The following is a 17,069-nucleotide window of genomic DNA, read 5'->3' as shown; positions in this document are numbered from 1 at the left end:
GCGGCCCCAGGACGTGCGGCTACCCTTCCCCTCCAACAGCCAGAGGCTGGAAGCGGCCCACGCACCTCCACCAGCCGCCAGGCCTCGCTGATGACGGCATACTGGAGGCGATTCAGGACAAAGCCATCCATCTCCTTCAAGACTCTGACTGGGGACTGTCCGATCTTCCGCATCAGGGCGTGGGTTCTGTCCACCGTCGCAGGGGCCGTCTCTGGGTGTGGGACCAGCTCAACCAATGGCACGTAATATGGTGGATTTACCTTACGAGAGAGACAGGAGGGGAGAAGAGTCAGGAGACAGCCCTGGAGCCGGGGTGCTGTTCTGGCAGACTGCTTACCTATCCTGAACGGTCAGATGGTACAGATTTGTCTGGGGAAGGGCCACTTTAGATTCAGCATCTGATGACAAGAAACTTGAAGTATAAAGTAGTCCACAAAGGAGGGAAAGAAAAAACCTGAGCACAAAAATCTGTGTGTTTCATTTATTGAAAAATCCTAACTAGCACATGAGGTTGAAATTTGGAGGTGCAGATGACCATCCTATACTTTCAGGGCTAATCTCCAGACCCCTGGCCTCCCCCAGCATTTCTCAGCTACCCGCTGTCTAGACTTCATGGGCTTTCGCCTAGCCCCAGCCCTCCTCCAGACCCACCTTCCAAAACCCTCACTGCGGGGTCTTGCTATTCACTGTGTCAGGGTTAAAAATTGAGAGCATCTTCCCAAAACTTGGTATTTCCTTAACGTGTCCATGTTGAGCCCCAAACGTGTCCCGCCAATCAAATCTCACCTACACAGAGGTCACGCAGCATCAGAACACTACCGCAGCCTTGACGTCGTGACACGGCCTAAGGTGGGAAGGGCTGGTCCACGATGAGTGGGCCCAGATGGAAATGCCTGCCTAGCCCAGCATTTACACTTTGTGCTCTGGGTTTCTTGGTTTATTTTTTTATTTTTGTCTTTTGTTTGTTTCTTCGTTTGAGAAACTGTTCTTGAAGAGTCCCAAAGAGGATTATCCTCGGTCCAAAGAAAAGGCTGCTTCGTAGAACCAGATTAACCTCACCATTAAAAGCCAAATGCACTGCAGTAAACTGTATGCCAAATACTTTTAAGTAATTTTTCCCCAATATATAGAGGAAAATTGATAGAATCTTACAGTCACTAAATAACTACAAGAAGCATCTTTTTTTTTTCTTTTTTAAAGTAGGCTCCATACCCAAGATCAAGACCTGAGCTGAGATCAAGAGTCAGATGCTTAACTGACTGAGCCACCAGGAAGTCCAAGAAGCATCCATTTTAAAATGACTTCTATAGGGGCGCCTGGGTGGCTCAGTGGGTTGAGCGTCTGACTTCGGCTCAGGTCATGATCTCACGGTCCGTGAGTTCGAGCCCCGCGTCGGGCTCTGTGCTGACAGCTCAGAGCCTGGAGCCTGCTTCCGATTATGTGTCTCCCTCTCTCTCTGACCCTCCCCCATTCATGCTCTGTCTCTCTCTGTCTCAAAAATAAATAAACGTTAAAAAAAAAAAAAATTTAAAAAAATAAATAAATAAATAAAATGACTTCTACAGGGGTGCCTGGGTGGCTCAGTCGGTTAAGCATCCCAACTTCGGCTCAGGTCATGATCTCACGGTTCATGAGTTCAAGCCCCATGTTGGGCTCTGTGCTGACCGCTCAGAGCCTGGAGCCTACTTCTGACTCTGTGTCTCCCTCTCTCTCTGCCCCTCCCCTGCTCACACTGTTTCTGTGTGTGTGTGTGTCTCAAATAAACCTTTTTAAAAAATTTAAAAATACATACATACATACATACATACATACAATGACTTCTACAGAAAAGGGAAAGAAAACCTTCCTTCTCCTAGGACTCTGCTTAGGAGGGGCCTCTGGTCCACAAACAGCTTAGCTTCGGAGGTTCCCTGTGCTCTCGGCCTGCCCTGGTCACGCTCAGCCCTCTTAGAAAGCAAAAGAGGATGGCATCTGTTTTCAGATAAATAAATTATAAATCAGTGCCTCAACTGAATCACTTGTCTCCTGCCTATGATCATCGAGCTCATAAAAATGTCTAACTTCTGGCCTTTTCGAAGATCAGAATTATAAGAACTGGAAGCCTGTCTACTTAGATGGATTTTATCTTCCTGTAAGACGAAGACCGTCCTTGGGGCTTGGGGTCTTTCAACGCCGCAAGCCTCACGGGCGGCACAATCCCAGACCGAGACACCGGCTACAGAGGATCTGCACGCACAACGTGCTCCCCGGCCCGCGTCCTCCCTAAGTGGCGGTTCTCCCGGCTACCACCGCTGGCCTCCCTCTGTGCCCACTCCCAGGTTCTGGGCAGAGCTGGGTGGCTCCCAGGGCATCTCCCCCACCCCAAACCCCGAGATCTCACTTGGAGCTCGCCCCCCCATTCCAGGCTGTATCTGTAATTGTGCACCAGACACACTCCTAGGACACCTAACGAGCAGACACTCGACCTGTCACGAATCAAACTCCCGTCCCTCCCGCCCCCACAAAGGGTCCTCTTCCTGGCGTCCCATCTTGGCGAGAACACCATCACCCCAACACCCAACGCCCAAGTCAGCACCGTGAGAAGTATCCTCAGTGCCTGCCTCTCCCTGGCCCGCCCCACTTCCCATCGGTGATCCTGTCAGTTCTATTCATGTCTCCGGAAAAACCCATTCCTGCCACCGCACACGCACACTTGGCTCGGGCCGTCGCCTCCCGCTCAGATGCCGGCACTCTCCTCCCTGGCCTCTCTCTCCAGGCCCACCCTCTCGCCACCGCCAGGGTGAGCCTTTGTCAGGCAGGGGCCTGTCAGATCCAGAGGCAGAAGGGAGAACGAGGCTGCCTGCGGGGCCGGAGAGCTGCTGCTCCCTGGGGGCGGAGTTTCAGCTTCCCAAGAAAGACTTCTGCGGATGGAGTTCTGTGCGAGGGCTGCATGGCCGTGTGAACGTGCTCACTGCCGCTGAACTGTACACAGTTTCAAGCCTTACACGTGTTTCATCACAATTAACGTTTTTTTAAAACTTAAAAACAGGATGCCGACTGCACCACCCCCAGCTCAAAGCCCTGCAGGACCCTGATTCCCCAGCACCCGCGGAAACCCAGCTGCACGGTCCAGCTCTTCGTGCTTCCTGAAACAGGCCGCGTTCACGCTTTGTGTCCACGCGCTCGAGCCAGGCAGCTGCTGGGAGAGGACCTCCCGGGGTCTGAGGGCCCGCAGGGGGTGGTTCTTGCCACGGCACCTCAGTCCTGTGACAGGGACACTGATGCCAACTGCAGGCTGGGAGAGGGACGGGACAATCAGGTGGAGAGATGAGAGGAGGGAGGAGGGAGGAGGGAGGAGGGACGGGAGGGGCCACGGAAATAAGCAAAGAAGCGACTCTCTCAAAAGGAAAGGAACGGCTGTGTTCCCCGGAACGCCTGGGCCTTCCGGGATCGGGGTCTGTGAGTTAGACTGAGAATCACGCCTTGAAGAAATGGGAAAAACAAAACAAACGAGGGGAAAAGGAGGCAGTGTCTCTAAAGGTTACAGGAGCCGGTCCACGGGCTCTCCAGAGCGGGCAGCGCTGTGCCGGAGGCGCGACGGAGGGCCTGGCCGGTGAGGCTCTTTGAGAGCTCAGGTGGGGCCGGGCGGTACGAGGGGGGCATTCTCCATTCACCTCGTGAAAAGCCTGCCCAGAACCTGGACCAGAGCCTGGGAGGCATGTGATCGCGGAGATAGCACAGCGCGCCCAACACAGAGGCTTCGTTTATTTTCTCTGCAGCAGATGAAACAGAGTTAAACTCAGAGGAAAGGCAGCCGGCCCCTTCTCCCAGAAGACAGCCGCGGCGATCTGCAATTCATTGGCACAGCTCCGCGGAGGGGGCACTCCCGACCAGGCGAACCCCTCTTCTTTACAAGAGGAGTGGAAGTAAAAATGAAGGAGCGGCTTGCTTACAGCAGGCCGAGAGGCCTAATCCCCCACCATGTTGATAATTTTCAGAGTAAAGTCCTTTCATGAGTGACAGCCCATCCCACCCCACCTTCCTGAACCCTCCACAGACAGAGGGGGGAAGGCTGCCCCTCTGACGGGCAGCAGCTGACAATCTGAAACGGGCACCGCCTACACACGCACACACATACGCTCTCCAGAAACAGCAAGCTCCGGGACGGACGTTCAAATTACCACCAACACGAGGGCAAGTGGTTCCGGGGTCAGGCGGGAGAGTAACAAAGGTGGCAAGCGTAGGCAAGGTGCTCAGATGGGAACATTCTGGGCACCTTATGTGAGCAGTGCCCGGTTTAATTCCAGGCTGTGTTATAGCTCCGTGGCTGACAAGTAACCAACGTGGGAGATGAGTAGACGAGTGTTCAGGACCTGTCTCCACTCAACACTGGAATCCCTGAGCCATGTGCATGCTTCCCAGGCAGCCTCATCCACAGAGCATCCATAAGAGGGGCGCCAGGAGCATCCGATGGGCTAAAGCAGCCCCCACCAGCTCCATGGGACCACCACGTCCCCAACTGAAGTAAGGCTGTAAAGTGTGGCTGAAACCGTTTTGACTGATTGCTAACATAGATCCAGGCACCAAGAGAGACTGCGACCAAACTCAACTTTGAGATCATCATCAGCGAACGTCTCCCAGCCACCAGATGCCCATTCCTGAGCCCCTCTACACTCCCTCAGGGAGATGAGGCAGACAAGGAAACGCAACATAAGAAACATTTGAGAGGAAGAATGTCAGGGACACATTAACACCCCTCTTCCTAAGCCCGTCGCCTCCTGGCTCTAGTCTATGAAGCCCACCTGAAAATCCCAAACTACCTGTGTGCTGAGAGAACACGCCCACCCCGTAGTGACCTCCGCTCACCCCCCAGTGCTCAGATGACCCAGAGCTCCTCCCCACCCCCCACCCCCACCCCCAGCGAGACAACATGTGTTTGCCCAAAAGACAACACGTGATGTCGAAACTCGCTGGCTGCCGGCTCTTCTATGGAGGGCTGGAGGCGGCAATCTTTCGCAACTGCTGACTATCCACTCTCGCCACAGCCTTTCAGAGGCACGAAGAAGGGGCTTCCTTTTCCTTTGTCCTATTTCCTGTCTGGACAAAGAACTGTGGGTGCCTGGGGCAGGATGTTGAGGCGGTGGCGTGCGAGCCGATGCTCCGGGCCGAAGGGAAACAAGCTCCTCAGAGACCATAAATGGTTCTGGAATATTTGGGACTGCCCGTCCAGGTTGGGTTGAATTGTTCAGCACGCCTTTTCCCCACCTGAGCTCAGTGGAATCATCTGGGCAGGAGATCGGTGGGCAATATCAGCGCAGGAGAAAGAAAGGATAAAATTCCAAAGACGGCCGGCTTGGGTGATCGCATTTGCTTAAATTAATGTTGGCTTAGGTATAAAATGATTTCCAAAAGTAAGAAGAGATTGATTTGTGAAATAAGGTCTGGACTTACTTTGGTTATGCTATTTGACCTTGATTAAAGAAGTAAAAGCGAGCAATCCTCAAATGGTATGAGAAATATCATTACTCAACAGTGAGTGGCTGAACTACTAGTCAGAGGTACTTGTTAGGTGTGACAGGAATGTGAAGGAGGTGTGGTCTCATCCACCAGGTAGTTCAAAATTAAGAGACGTGGGTCAAAGTCTTGACAAAGGACTTAGGAGGCATTTTCTAAACAATCTGACTTAGCCGTTTTTCCTTTTTTTCCCACCTGACTTAGAAGTACAATTACTGGCTAGAAGTTGGAAGTTTCCAAGCAAGATTAACAACCTAATCAACAGTTTACAGTTTCTAGGAGTCCTTTTTACGGACATGTAAATGTCATAAAAGCAAAGACATGTCATGTTTCGTGGCACTTGGTAACTGGATGCTTCAACTAAGGTCCCTCTTGGTGCCAATTTCCCGTATCTGAGTGGTAGCTAAACATGACTGGTTTTCTTCTATATTCTGTGGGTCTGAGTCTCCATATTTTACGACCACTCTCCACTTTCCCTTGTACTTCAGTAGGAGGATATCCGGACATCCAGAACCGTACAGTCATGTGAATGGTGGTCCAAGCCGTCCCCCCTGTCAGCACGCAGAACCCAGGAGGCATCTCTGACCTGCCCTTCTTCCTCACCTCCCTGAGCAAGCCCCTTAGCCTCCCCACCCCCACACTCTAAGCTACTCTTTCTCAGCAGGAGGACTTTCCCTGCTCTCAGTCTAGGACCCTCAGCCTCACCACGGCCCTGGTGGCTCATACTAGGAATCCTGCCCCAGTTCTGTGGAGTAGCTGTCCCCCTCTCTGAGCCATCTTCAATATAGAAGGAACCTTCTGATCACCCTCCAAAGGCAGCACTTCCACCACATCGCAGGGTTGCCCTGTGTCTAAACCAGTCCCATTTCTTCGGAGTAACGCTCATGATTTTGTATAACCCAACCATTCCCAAGCCTTCTGGCTCTTTCCTCCTGCTCCCCAAGTACGTGAGGTGCGTGTGTCTTTCCGATCAGGCTGGCCTCCTCACAGTTCTGCATGCCCCGTGCTTGCTCTTGGCCAAGGGTCTCTGTTTATCTTCTTTCCCACCCTCACACTCTCTCCTCCCTGGTCAGCCCAGATCCTGCCCAGCCTGGCCCTGGCTCCTCCACGCAGCCCTTCCCCAGCCTTCACCTCTGATGGCCTGCTGGTGCCGAGGGTGCGGCCATCGTCATCTACTATCACGTTTATTATGGCTGGAGCTAAGTTAGCTTTTCTGTCCTAACAAGCTGTCCCCAGTTTCCCAAGGTCACACTGAGCTCACAGCTGTTACTCAACCTTGGATCTCCTGATTCTCCTTTCCTCACATTAATACATTAATCTCAAAAAGACTTACTGAGTGCTTGCACGACAACTTGTACTCACTGTCCAACAGGCCTCATCATGCCCCCCCACTGTGTAAGTCTGCCCAGTTAATTACAACAGAGGGGTGCAAGGGAACACAAAAAAGGGGTAGGAGGCTTAAAGTCAACCTACCGAACCAGAATCTCAGGAGCAGGACCAAGAATTTGCATTTTAGTAAAACTGATCCTACTCCGAATTGTGTTGAGGAAACCACACGGCGCAGTAAAATGGCTACAAAATCCTACTAAAAATGACTCCCTGACAGTAGGATTATTTGGTTAGTACTCTCTCTCTTCAGCTAGACAGTGAGTTACGTAGGTGAGGGAGACAGCGTGGATTCTATCCCATCGTGCGTCAGGTACACAGATACAATTCAAGACATTTTTGGATAAAATTCTCTTTAAAACTGCCAGGATTGCACAACTCTTCTAAATACGCTGAATCACATTAAATTATCCAGCTTTAATTGTGTGGCATGCGAATTACACCTCAATAAAGCAGCTACAAAATACTAGCGGATTAGCCAAGGCGTACCGCCCCGGAAAACCGGAATGAGAGGCCACCGTGCTGGCGGGTAGAGGCACTCACAGGATGGGCCACGAGGCACTGCTGCACGTGTGCGAGGCCAGCAAACAACTGGGAAGGCAGGAGGCAAGAGGTGGAGCTGCTTAAGACAACTTGGTCATCGATGATTTGATCTAACTGAGCAAAAATCTTCTTCTTCAGCTCCAGGTTTTCTGGAACACATTCCTGAAAAGAACATATTCAAATTACTATGGATGATACTGCACTCAGGCCTCAAGCAAAGCAGCTCGTGTCTGATTCATTCCTAAAAAAAAAAAAAAAAAAAAAAAAATCAATGAACCAATTAGAAAACTACCAGCAATATTTAAGAGCAAACCAAAAAGCCGCTGAAGAACATGGCAAGTCTCCGGAAACTGGGGGGCGTGTATGTGGGAGCTGAACTTTCTAGCTTTGCATAGGCCTGAAAACTCGCAGGATAAAAAAGTCTGCCGAGCACATGGGGGTTGACTCCACGACAGAACACAGAACAGCACCTCCAGAGAGGCGCTACAAACATCCACAGCAGTCATCACCACTTATTTCCCCCATCTGTTCTGACCATCAGAGCAACTTATCTTCAAGGAAAAATCTTATCTTCGTGAAACGAACAAACACGTTACATCCATAATTCCCGAAGAGCTTCTTGAGAATTCATTTCTAATTGGAAATCCTTTTGAAAAGGACCTTTGTTTCTACAAATCTAAAATTACTTTAATGGGGTGTGGGAGGAGGACAGAGGAGCAAATTTGGATTAAGTACTGCAGATAACACCACTCTGAAATCCTAATCGTGCACAGAGCCGGGTGGAGTGAGAGGGCATTCTCAAACAGCCAAGTGTGGGGCCACAGGGGAGGCCTGTTCCTGGAAACACGGCGGATACCGCCCTGCTGCGGATGGAAGCGGAAGGGGAGAGGACACTCGGGCTGCTCCAACCCCTTCCCTCCTGCCACCGACTCCTCTGGGAAATCACACAGCGGTCGCTCCTGCCCAAGACGGGTCCCAGCTTACCCGGAGGCCATAGGCCCGGCAGGGGAGGCATCAAGAACTCCCAAGGTTCCCTGGAGAATTTATAGGACAATGGCCCCAGTATGGTCCGGTAACCATCAGCATCAGAATAAACTGGGTGCTTGTTAAAAATGCAAATTCTCAGGCCCTCGTGAGGGTAGGGTCCTGATATTTGCATTTTAATCAAACATTCTGATGATTTTTGTTCCTGCTGAAGTCTGAGACCCACTACTCGGGGTGTAGGTCTTCTGTACTCTCAGTGTGGCACGCTACCAAACACACCCTCAAGACTCTCCAGTCCGATGTCAGAGTTCTGTCCTCCCCTCCTCCCCGAGCTACGCAGGGACCCACCAAGGATGCCCTGATTAGTGTAGCGGCATCGTGGCAGCAGAAACGGTATAAACACCAGCAGACGACCAGAGGTGCGTGAAGGCGAACGTGCAATGCTGAAGGGCCACTGGTAATTATATGAGAATCACCCCTCAAAAATAAAGGTTTTCAGGTTTGATTTAATAATATTGAATCATTAATCATGAAATCTAATAGTATATTGAAATCAGCTGTGTAAATATTATGACCCGAATTCTGTTTCTGTAATCATCTACAAAGTTTAAAAAGTTTTACTCTGAGGGTAGGGAGTCAACATTGTGTTTGTTTATACTTTTAAAAAATATAATCAAACCATGTGAAATTTTTATTAAGAACAAAAGGTCATATAAGCGCCACATCTCAAAGACAAGGGAAAAAATGGAGTCATTTAAGAACTGTAAAGCCCATTGTATTAAATCCCCTTATCACAAAGGGGAAAAAAGCTACAGTAGCTGGCTGGTTGTATTGAGTAATTCCTGGATCAGTTAAGTCTGCAAGTTGGGTTAAGTTTAAATGGAGCCTTGTAGGAAAGCCAGAGACTAAGAATGATGCAGATACTGTTTAAGCTAATAAAAGAGTCCTTGTGAACAGCCTTATTGTGAGTCTGTCACACAGATTCGCCCCTGAAATGCTATGCCTTCTTCAGATCGTCTGATTATCAAAGAGGCAAGAAAACTTGACCCAGAGGAAACCCAAACCTGCTACAATTATGTAAGGGTTTTTAACGGCACATTTGCTTGAAGTTTTGTTGTTGTCGATGAGGATAGCAACAACTGTGTTCAATTTGCTGGGCCAGGGTTACACTGCCTCTGTCCATGTCAAGCCTTGAGTTCATTTCCTTGCTATTCATTGGGGAGCCGATACTCCTTGCCTGAGAAAGAGTATGAAACGCTATTAATCAGGATTAATCATCACTTGTGGTTGACTGCAAAGCTAAGAGAGGCAACGGTCATTCTCTTTGCCCTAAAGGGGCTGGGAGGAAGGGCAGAGAAAAGTCCCAAACAATGAGACAACTGAGAACCCAGCTGCAACGTGGCCTCACTCTCTCTAAACTATAGCAATGTGACCAGGTGAGAATCCAGCCTTGCCTTCTGAACTCATCGGTGTTTTTCAGGGGTCCTTTCTAGGGAAAATGGGAAGTGTTAGCAAACATTCTATCACTATTCAAAGTAATGAGCTTGACTTTGCTTAATTAAACTCTGACAGCATTTTGGAAGCAATGATTATTATGTTTGTGTTTTGTTTTGAAGTGGGAGGGAGACACAACACATAAATGATATTCTCACGCACAACACATAATAAATGATATCCTCGCACAACCACTATGCTCAGGTTTCAACAAACAAAACAAAACAAAACTCTGGGGACAAGTAAAGAGAGCACAGCGTAACTTCCCAAGAATCACAACCTTTCCTGGTACATCAGAAGTTCACTCATCTCAGGAAGTATCAAATAGTTAAAAAGTGAGGTTAAGTTTAAACACTCCTTTTTCCCTTGTCTTTTTTTTTTTTAAATGTTTATTTTTGAGACAGAGAGAGACAGAGCATGAACAGGGGAGGGTCAGAGAGAGAGGGAGACACAGATTCTGAAACAGGCTCCAGGCTCTGAGCTGTCAGCACAGAGCCCGACGCGGGGCTTGAACTCACGGACCGTGAGATCATGACTTGAGCCAAAGTCAGACATTTAACTGACTGAGCCACCCAGGCGCCCCTCCCTTGTCTTCTTGAAAGCAAGAAACTGAATGTTGGTATTATTATAGGCATAACTTTTAATTCTCTCTAACTTACTTATATTTTAAAGGACAAATCATGTATAGACTTTGGTGTTTTGTGATTAGTCAGAGTTACCTGTGACAGCATTCAACTCATTAGGAATGTTCTAGAAAGGCAACACGGCCATGGCAAGTCAGAGCATTGGATAATTCCCAGGCAAAGGGAGTCCTACCTAGGAACTCACTTCCGAAGTTTACTCACTCGCTGTGCAACAATACACATCTTCCAAAACAAATATTTTCATGGGGAAAATGAAATTTCATTAATTTTTTAAAAAAAATCAGTTCAGGCATTTTAGATAGGCGTCCTGTTGCTAGAAAATCTACATTTGTTAATGCAAAACATTTGGAAGCAATCTTCAATGTGCCTTCCAGAAAGAGAGCAAAACTAGATTAGAAGACTTTAGTACTCAAAATATTTTACATGCAAAGAAGTCCTCTTAGCCAATTGTAGGGGAAGGACATGGCAAGAAAAAGGTGAGCTAAAACCTCACTTCAATCATGGCAGAAGGAAATTCTCTCTCAAACTAAAGATGGAAGTGATCCACATTATAAAATCTGTTAGCACTAATTGTATCTTGTCAAGTTTTATTGCCACAGGCCATAAACTGCACTAAGCCCAAACCAGAGGCTCGTTTTTTTCCTTGAAATAAAAATAAAAAACATTTTTAAAGCATATTACAAATACTAAACAGAGTTCCATGATAATCTGGAACAAATTGTATCCACTCTAGAGAGAACTTTCCAAAGTAAAAACCAGTGTAGGCCACAGATTTAGGAACATTACTTCTTGGGGATTAGGTGTTAAGGTTACCTGGATTGTTTGCTTTACCTCTGTTTATTTTTTTTTTTTAATTTTTTTTTTTAACGTTTATTTATTTTTGAGACAGAGAGAAACAGAGCATAATTTTTTTTTTAACGTTTATTTATTTTTGAGACAGAGAGAAACAGAGCATGAACGGGGGAGGGTCAGAGAGAGGGAGACACAGAATCTGAAACAGGCTCCAGGCTCTGAGCTGTCAGCACAGAGCCCGACGCGGGGCTCGAACTCACAGAGTGAGAGATCATGACCTGAGCCGAAGTCGGACGCTTAACCAACTGAGCCACCCAGGCGCCCCTACATCTGTTTATTTTTGAGAGACAGAGAGTGAGAGACAGACTGCAAGCAGGGGAGGGGCAGAGAGAGAGGAGACACAGAACGGGAAGCAGGCTCCAGGCTCCGAGCTGTCGGCACAGAGCCCGACCCGGGGCTCGAACCCACGAGACGTGAGATCATGACCTGAGCCCAAGTCAGAAGCTTTCCCCACTGAGCCACCCAGGCACTCCTGTTGTTTGCTTTAAACAGCAGCCCTTTCTACGGGTAACCACAGGGGACGGAGAAGAGGCTGAAATGGCACCTGCACCACTTGCTGTCCCGATGATGAGTCTATTCCCACCCTCATTCCAAGGTTATTTCTGGGACCTTTTATGAAATCATTTATTTAGAATTGGGTTAGAATGCCTGCCAGGAAAAAATTACAATTAAAATTATTTTTTTTAAGCGTGCAATTAGCAGACAGTGCATTTCTAATAGTTCTCATGAGGAAGACTTGGGATTTTTAATACAAAGTGCTGGGAAGAGCATGAAACACAAAACTGAAGAAGGATTAAAGCAAGGCATGGGCATGAATTTTTAAGACAAATAAAAAACAAGTAAGTGATATGAAGGCTATCACATCAATCACTGAGACCATTTGTTACCAGGGAGGACTGTGTTTGAATTCCAGGTGACAAATTCGAGAAGACTACGTGTATTACCTTTTTACATGACTTTCTTTTTGCCTCTGTGTCAGACGCATGTGTAAGCATTTCCACCAGTGATCTCTCTTTATAAAGCAGCACTTCTCAAAGCAGCAGAGGACAGGGAGAGGTCTATTTGTGAGGTTTGGGGGCAGGGGGGAAACACAGAAATTTAAACACAATGCTTTTGCTAATAATAATTGGACTATGTATTTTTAGCCCAAACCCTTTGTTATCGCAATGAGTGAAACAACAAATTGCACTCAACATATTTTGTTGGATGACAACCATTGTTTTATGAAAACATTCTCATTTTTGAAAACTCAGGTTTTATAGTACCATAAACTAGTTTCATTTGCAACCACGTATATGTTTGACTATAAAATAATTTTATAGTACTCTCAACGGGAACAGCATCATCAAGGCAACAGCTATCCATATTTTGACTCCATCTGTCCAGAGGATAAACCAAAAAGTCAAAATTTGTAGGTGTAATTAAAACAGTTCTTATTTATCCTTCAAATCTTTTTTAATAAAAGAAAGCCCAAAATATTAACAAGCCAAGCATCCAATTTAAGAAGCCGAAATAGAACACAATAAATCCAAAGAAAAATTAAAAGATGATAGCAGAACATAGCAGAAACCAATAAAATAGAATATAAGGCAAATATAGAGAATGAATACCACCATTAGGTCTTTAAAAAGACTCCTAGCATTGGGGAGCCTGCGTGGCTCAGTTGGTTGAGCATCTGACTTCAGCTCAGGTCACGATCTCATGGTTCGTGGGTTCAAACCCTATGTCGGGCTCTCTGCTGTCAGCGTGGAACCTGCTTTGGATCCTGTCCCCCCTTCTCTTTCTGTCCCTCCCCCACTTGTGCTCTCTCAAAAATCAATAAACATTAAAAAAAGAAAAATATTAAAAGAAAAGGAAATGGCTACATTTAAACAAACATCAATACTGTAAAACAGAATTGAAAGCAAAAAAGCAAGAATTTTTTTCAGTTTATTGCTGTATTCCCAGCTCCAAGAACAATGTGTGACAAATAGCAGGTATTCAGGAAACATTTGTTGAATTGATAAATTAACTAACGAAAACTTCTGTGACATAGTAGTCAATTTCATACAATGCCTCCCCAAGCTCACTGAATACATATATTATCATTACATTATTTTAGAGGAAATGTCTAAAGGCTGAAGGAACAAACATCAGGTACCTCCCTGCCTTCTGGCAGCCGATGTGGCAATCCTAGACATTTCTGGACCTACACGTTCAAAACAGACGCCTATCTGCCATGGACTAAAACCCTGTCCTCTTTTACTAAGCACTTTTTCTGACTGAGGAAAATACTCCATTGAAAGTCCGGGCAGTGTTTCCCTGTCCTTCTTCCCCAATTTCTGCAACAGCATGAAGCCCTGAGGGTGAACGGCTCTGTCTCCTTTCAGTATAACATGTGATGGATGGACTCTCAGCTACTGCTACGCGTTGCATGTTGCATAAGCGGATGCTGCTGCTGCTGATGCCCTGCCCGTTACTCAGCTATGAGTCATGTTGCTAATCCCACGGATAGTACTCCATGGTAAAAACAACCTCCAGTATTTTCTTAATTTTTCGTTGTTGTTTTTTTAATTTGAGAGAGAGAGCACAAGCAGGGAAGAGGGGCAGAGGAAGAGGGGCGGGGAGAACGAGAGCGAGTGAAAGCGAGAGAGGAGAGAGAGAGAATCTTAAGCAGGCTCCACGCTTAGCACAGAGTCCGATGTGGGGCTCGATCCCCTTAGCCTGGGATCACGACCTGAGCCGAAATCAAGAGTTGGACGCTCAACCAACTGAGCCACCCAGACACCCCTCTAGAATTGTTTTTAGTAGAAAAAATTCTGTCACCGGTATCTAGTGCAATGACTCCCATTTAATTTACAGTATAAATCTTAACATTATGCCACATCCCACAGAAGCTCCTCTTGGTATAGGTATTGTGTACTGGTCTTCTGGAATCTTGAAGAAGGCTACTACACAAAGTGGATCAATTGAGGGAACCTTGAGAAGATGGAAGTCGAACACTGGCTGACAAGTTACTAAATGTTGGCATTAACATCTGAATTAAAAGACATTTCTGACAAGGAACTAGTTTATGCAAGGAACTTTCCCACTCAGAATAAGATATAGTCCCTGCTTTTCAAGAAGCACATGTTTTAAGAAGCAGATAAGAAGACAGACACCCACGGGGCACCTGGGTGGCTCAGCCAGCGGTGACTCTTGGTTTCAGCTCAGGTCACGATCTCACAGTTTCATGGGTTCTAGCCCCATGTCGGGCTCCACTCTGACGGCACCGCTGAGACTGCTTGGGATTCTTTCTCTCCACCTCTGTCTGTGTCCCTCCCCCACTCACGCTGTCTTGGTCTCTCTCAAAAAAATAAACTAAAAAAAAATAGATATCCATGCAAGTAGCTACAACAGAGCAGATAATACGCACTGTAACAAAAGTAAGCAAAATGACGATACGGCACCAAGCCAGAAGGCCACACCCACCTGGTCAGACTTGAGGATTACAGATACTGCTGGTCAAATAGGAATACTAATCTAGTACCACAAACTGCTCTTTTTAAAATTTTTTTTTTATAAAATTTTTTAAATCTTTATTTTTGAGAAGGAGAGAGTCAAAGTTCAAGCGGGGAAGGAACAGAGAGAGGGGGAGACACAGAATCCAAAGCAAGGTCCAGGCTCCGAGCTGTCAGCACAGAGCCCGACACGGGGCTCAAACTCACAAACTGCAAGATCATGACCTGAGCCGAAGTCGGACGCTTATCTGACTGAGTCACCCAGGCGCCCCACCACAAGCTGCTCTGAAGTACAATCAGTGGGGGGAAATCATTGGTAACAACAGAAGGAACATAAAAATGTTTTTATGTGATCTCCAAAGGTCTTATTTGCCAACCATACCCCAGGGCCTACCACTGGGCACAGAAGGAGCTGTAAGAACAAACTACTTGTAGAGAGCATTCCACTTTTAGGAACGGTACACTAGATTGTTATGGACAATCCTGCTGAGAACAACTAAAAAAGCTGAAAACATACAAAGAAGAATCTGTCTGAAACAGTGAAGAACAGCAGGGCCGAGATTAGGGCAGTAGGGAAACTTGGAGACATCAGCCTTATATATATGGCTCCTCGTTTATCCTCAAGGCAATTGCTTATTTCAAAAGCACAGACAAGAGGGCGGAAACAATAATCACGGCTTCTGGCAGATGCAGATTGTCGAGAGAAAACTGGAGCTCGGGGCCTGGTAACTGCTCTAGGCTTCTAGCCGGGACCCTCAAGGGCTATACCCTAGAGTAACAGTGACCAGTCCTCATATGTCTCAACTCATCTCAGCCCATGATTAAATTAAAGACATGAGCTCCTGGCTTCTCTGAAGGACAAAAGCATAACCAGAGCCTTGATTGTTTGTAAGCAATGTCTCACACTCAAACAAAGAAATGAAACAGGTAGCACAAAGACCTGATTGAAAATCAAGAGAAAAAACAGACTTTAGAAATAGACCCATAGGATATCCAGAGCATGGTGTTATCAGACATCAACTTTGAAGTAACTATTATTAATATGTTTAAGAATGAATGATAATGAAAAATTTTAGCATATAACTAGAAACTATAAAAAGAATCAAATGGAAATTCAACAACTTAAAAATACAATGAAGACTTTTATTTTTAAATGTTTATTTATTTATTTTGAGAGAGAGTATGAGCGGGGAAGGGGCAGAGACAGAGGGAGAGAGAGAATCCCAAGCAGGCTCCATGCTGTCAGCGCAGAGCCCCATGTGCTAAGAAAGGAAAAGTTCTCTTCCAACTAAAGATTTTGAAGCACAAACTATCCCCAAATTAAAGACTCTAATCAATGCAAAACTCATCTTGGTAAAACAGTTAATGAGAACACACACCCTACCAACAGGTATGTGTTTAGTCAGAGTCTCTAGATTAACAAAGTCGGGGGGCGCCTGGGTGGCTCAGTCGAGCATCCGACTTTGGCTCAGGTCATGATCTCGTGGTTTGTGGGTTCTAGCCCCGCGTCGGGCTCTGTGCTGACACCTCAGAGCCTGAAGCCTGCTTCAGATTCTGTGTCTCCCTCTCTCTCTGCACCCCCGCCACTCACACTCTCTCTCTCCTTCAGAAATAAACATTAACAAAAAAAAAATTTAGATTAACAAAGTCGCAATCCTTCCCGATTAAAAAAAAAAAAAAAAAAAAGACAGCAACAAAATAAACCCATGACTGAAGCCATGAGTCATAGCCTTTTAGTTTAAACTAAAAGAGAATGAACCCTATTTTAAGAACTGTGCATAAGGACGAGCTGTCAGCAGCTTTTGTCATCCTACTGGTCATCAGGTGATCTGCTGGTCTGGCTAGTTTTACCCTTTCTGCTCTCTCCACTTCCCTCAAGGAAGAAGATTCTCCTCTTCATCCAAATGCATACAAGGACAGTGCGAGTACCAAGCAGAGGGAGTCTCTTCCTCTCATTTTACTGCTCTCTATGTCACTCAAACTAGCCCACTAAGGAGTGTTTAAAAAAATATATTTACCAGTTTTGGTATAAGAAAACAGCCATTCTAACCTTGTATATAGCTTCAAAGCAATGTAGCATATAGCTTCTTGTGTCTCACTATTGCATTAACTTAAACAATGTTCTTGGCTGGTTAAACACCTTTAAGAAGCCAGCTCAAAGATAGGACCGACTAACTGGATAATAAAGTCTGCA

The 17,069-nt window shown here is 46.5% G+C and overlaps 1 protein-coding gene across 2 annotated transcripts in view; it reads right to left on the bottom strand.

The window, feature by feature from the left end:
• Window positions 1-17,069, bottom strand: part of CRYL1 (crystallin lambda 1) — a 131,548-nt gene that overhangs the window by 25,213 nt on the left and 89,266 nt on the right. For both annotated transcript variants that reach the window (XM_019448023.2, XM_019448024.2), the window contains 2 exons: window positions 7,423-7,584; window positions 66-260 (listed from right to left, as the gene is read on the bottom strand). In XM_019448023.2, coding sequence (XP_019303568.2) covers window positions 66-260; window positions 7,423-7,584 — 357 coding nt within the window. The remainder of the gene's footprint in view (window positions 1-65; window positions 261-7,422; window positions 7,585-17,069) is intronic.

The sequence above is a fragment of the Panthera pardus genome, unplaced genomic scaffold, assembly GCF_024362965.1.
Source record: "Panthera pardus isolate Hobbes unplaced genomic scaffold, ASM2436296v1 HiC_scaffold_1, whole genome shotgun sequence".
NCBI lineage: Eukaryota > Metazoa > Chordata > Mammalia > Carnivora > Felidae > Panthera > Panthera pardus.
This window is presented reverse-complemented; position numbering and strand designations above follow the sequence as displayed.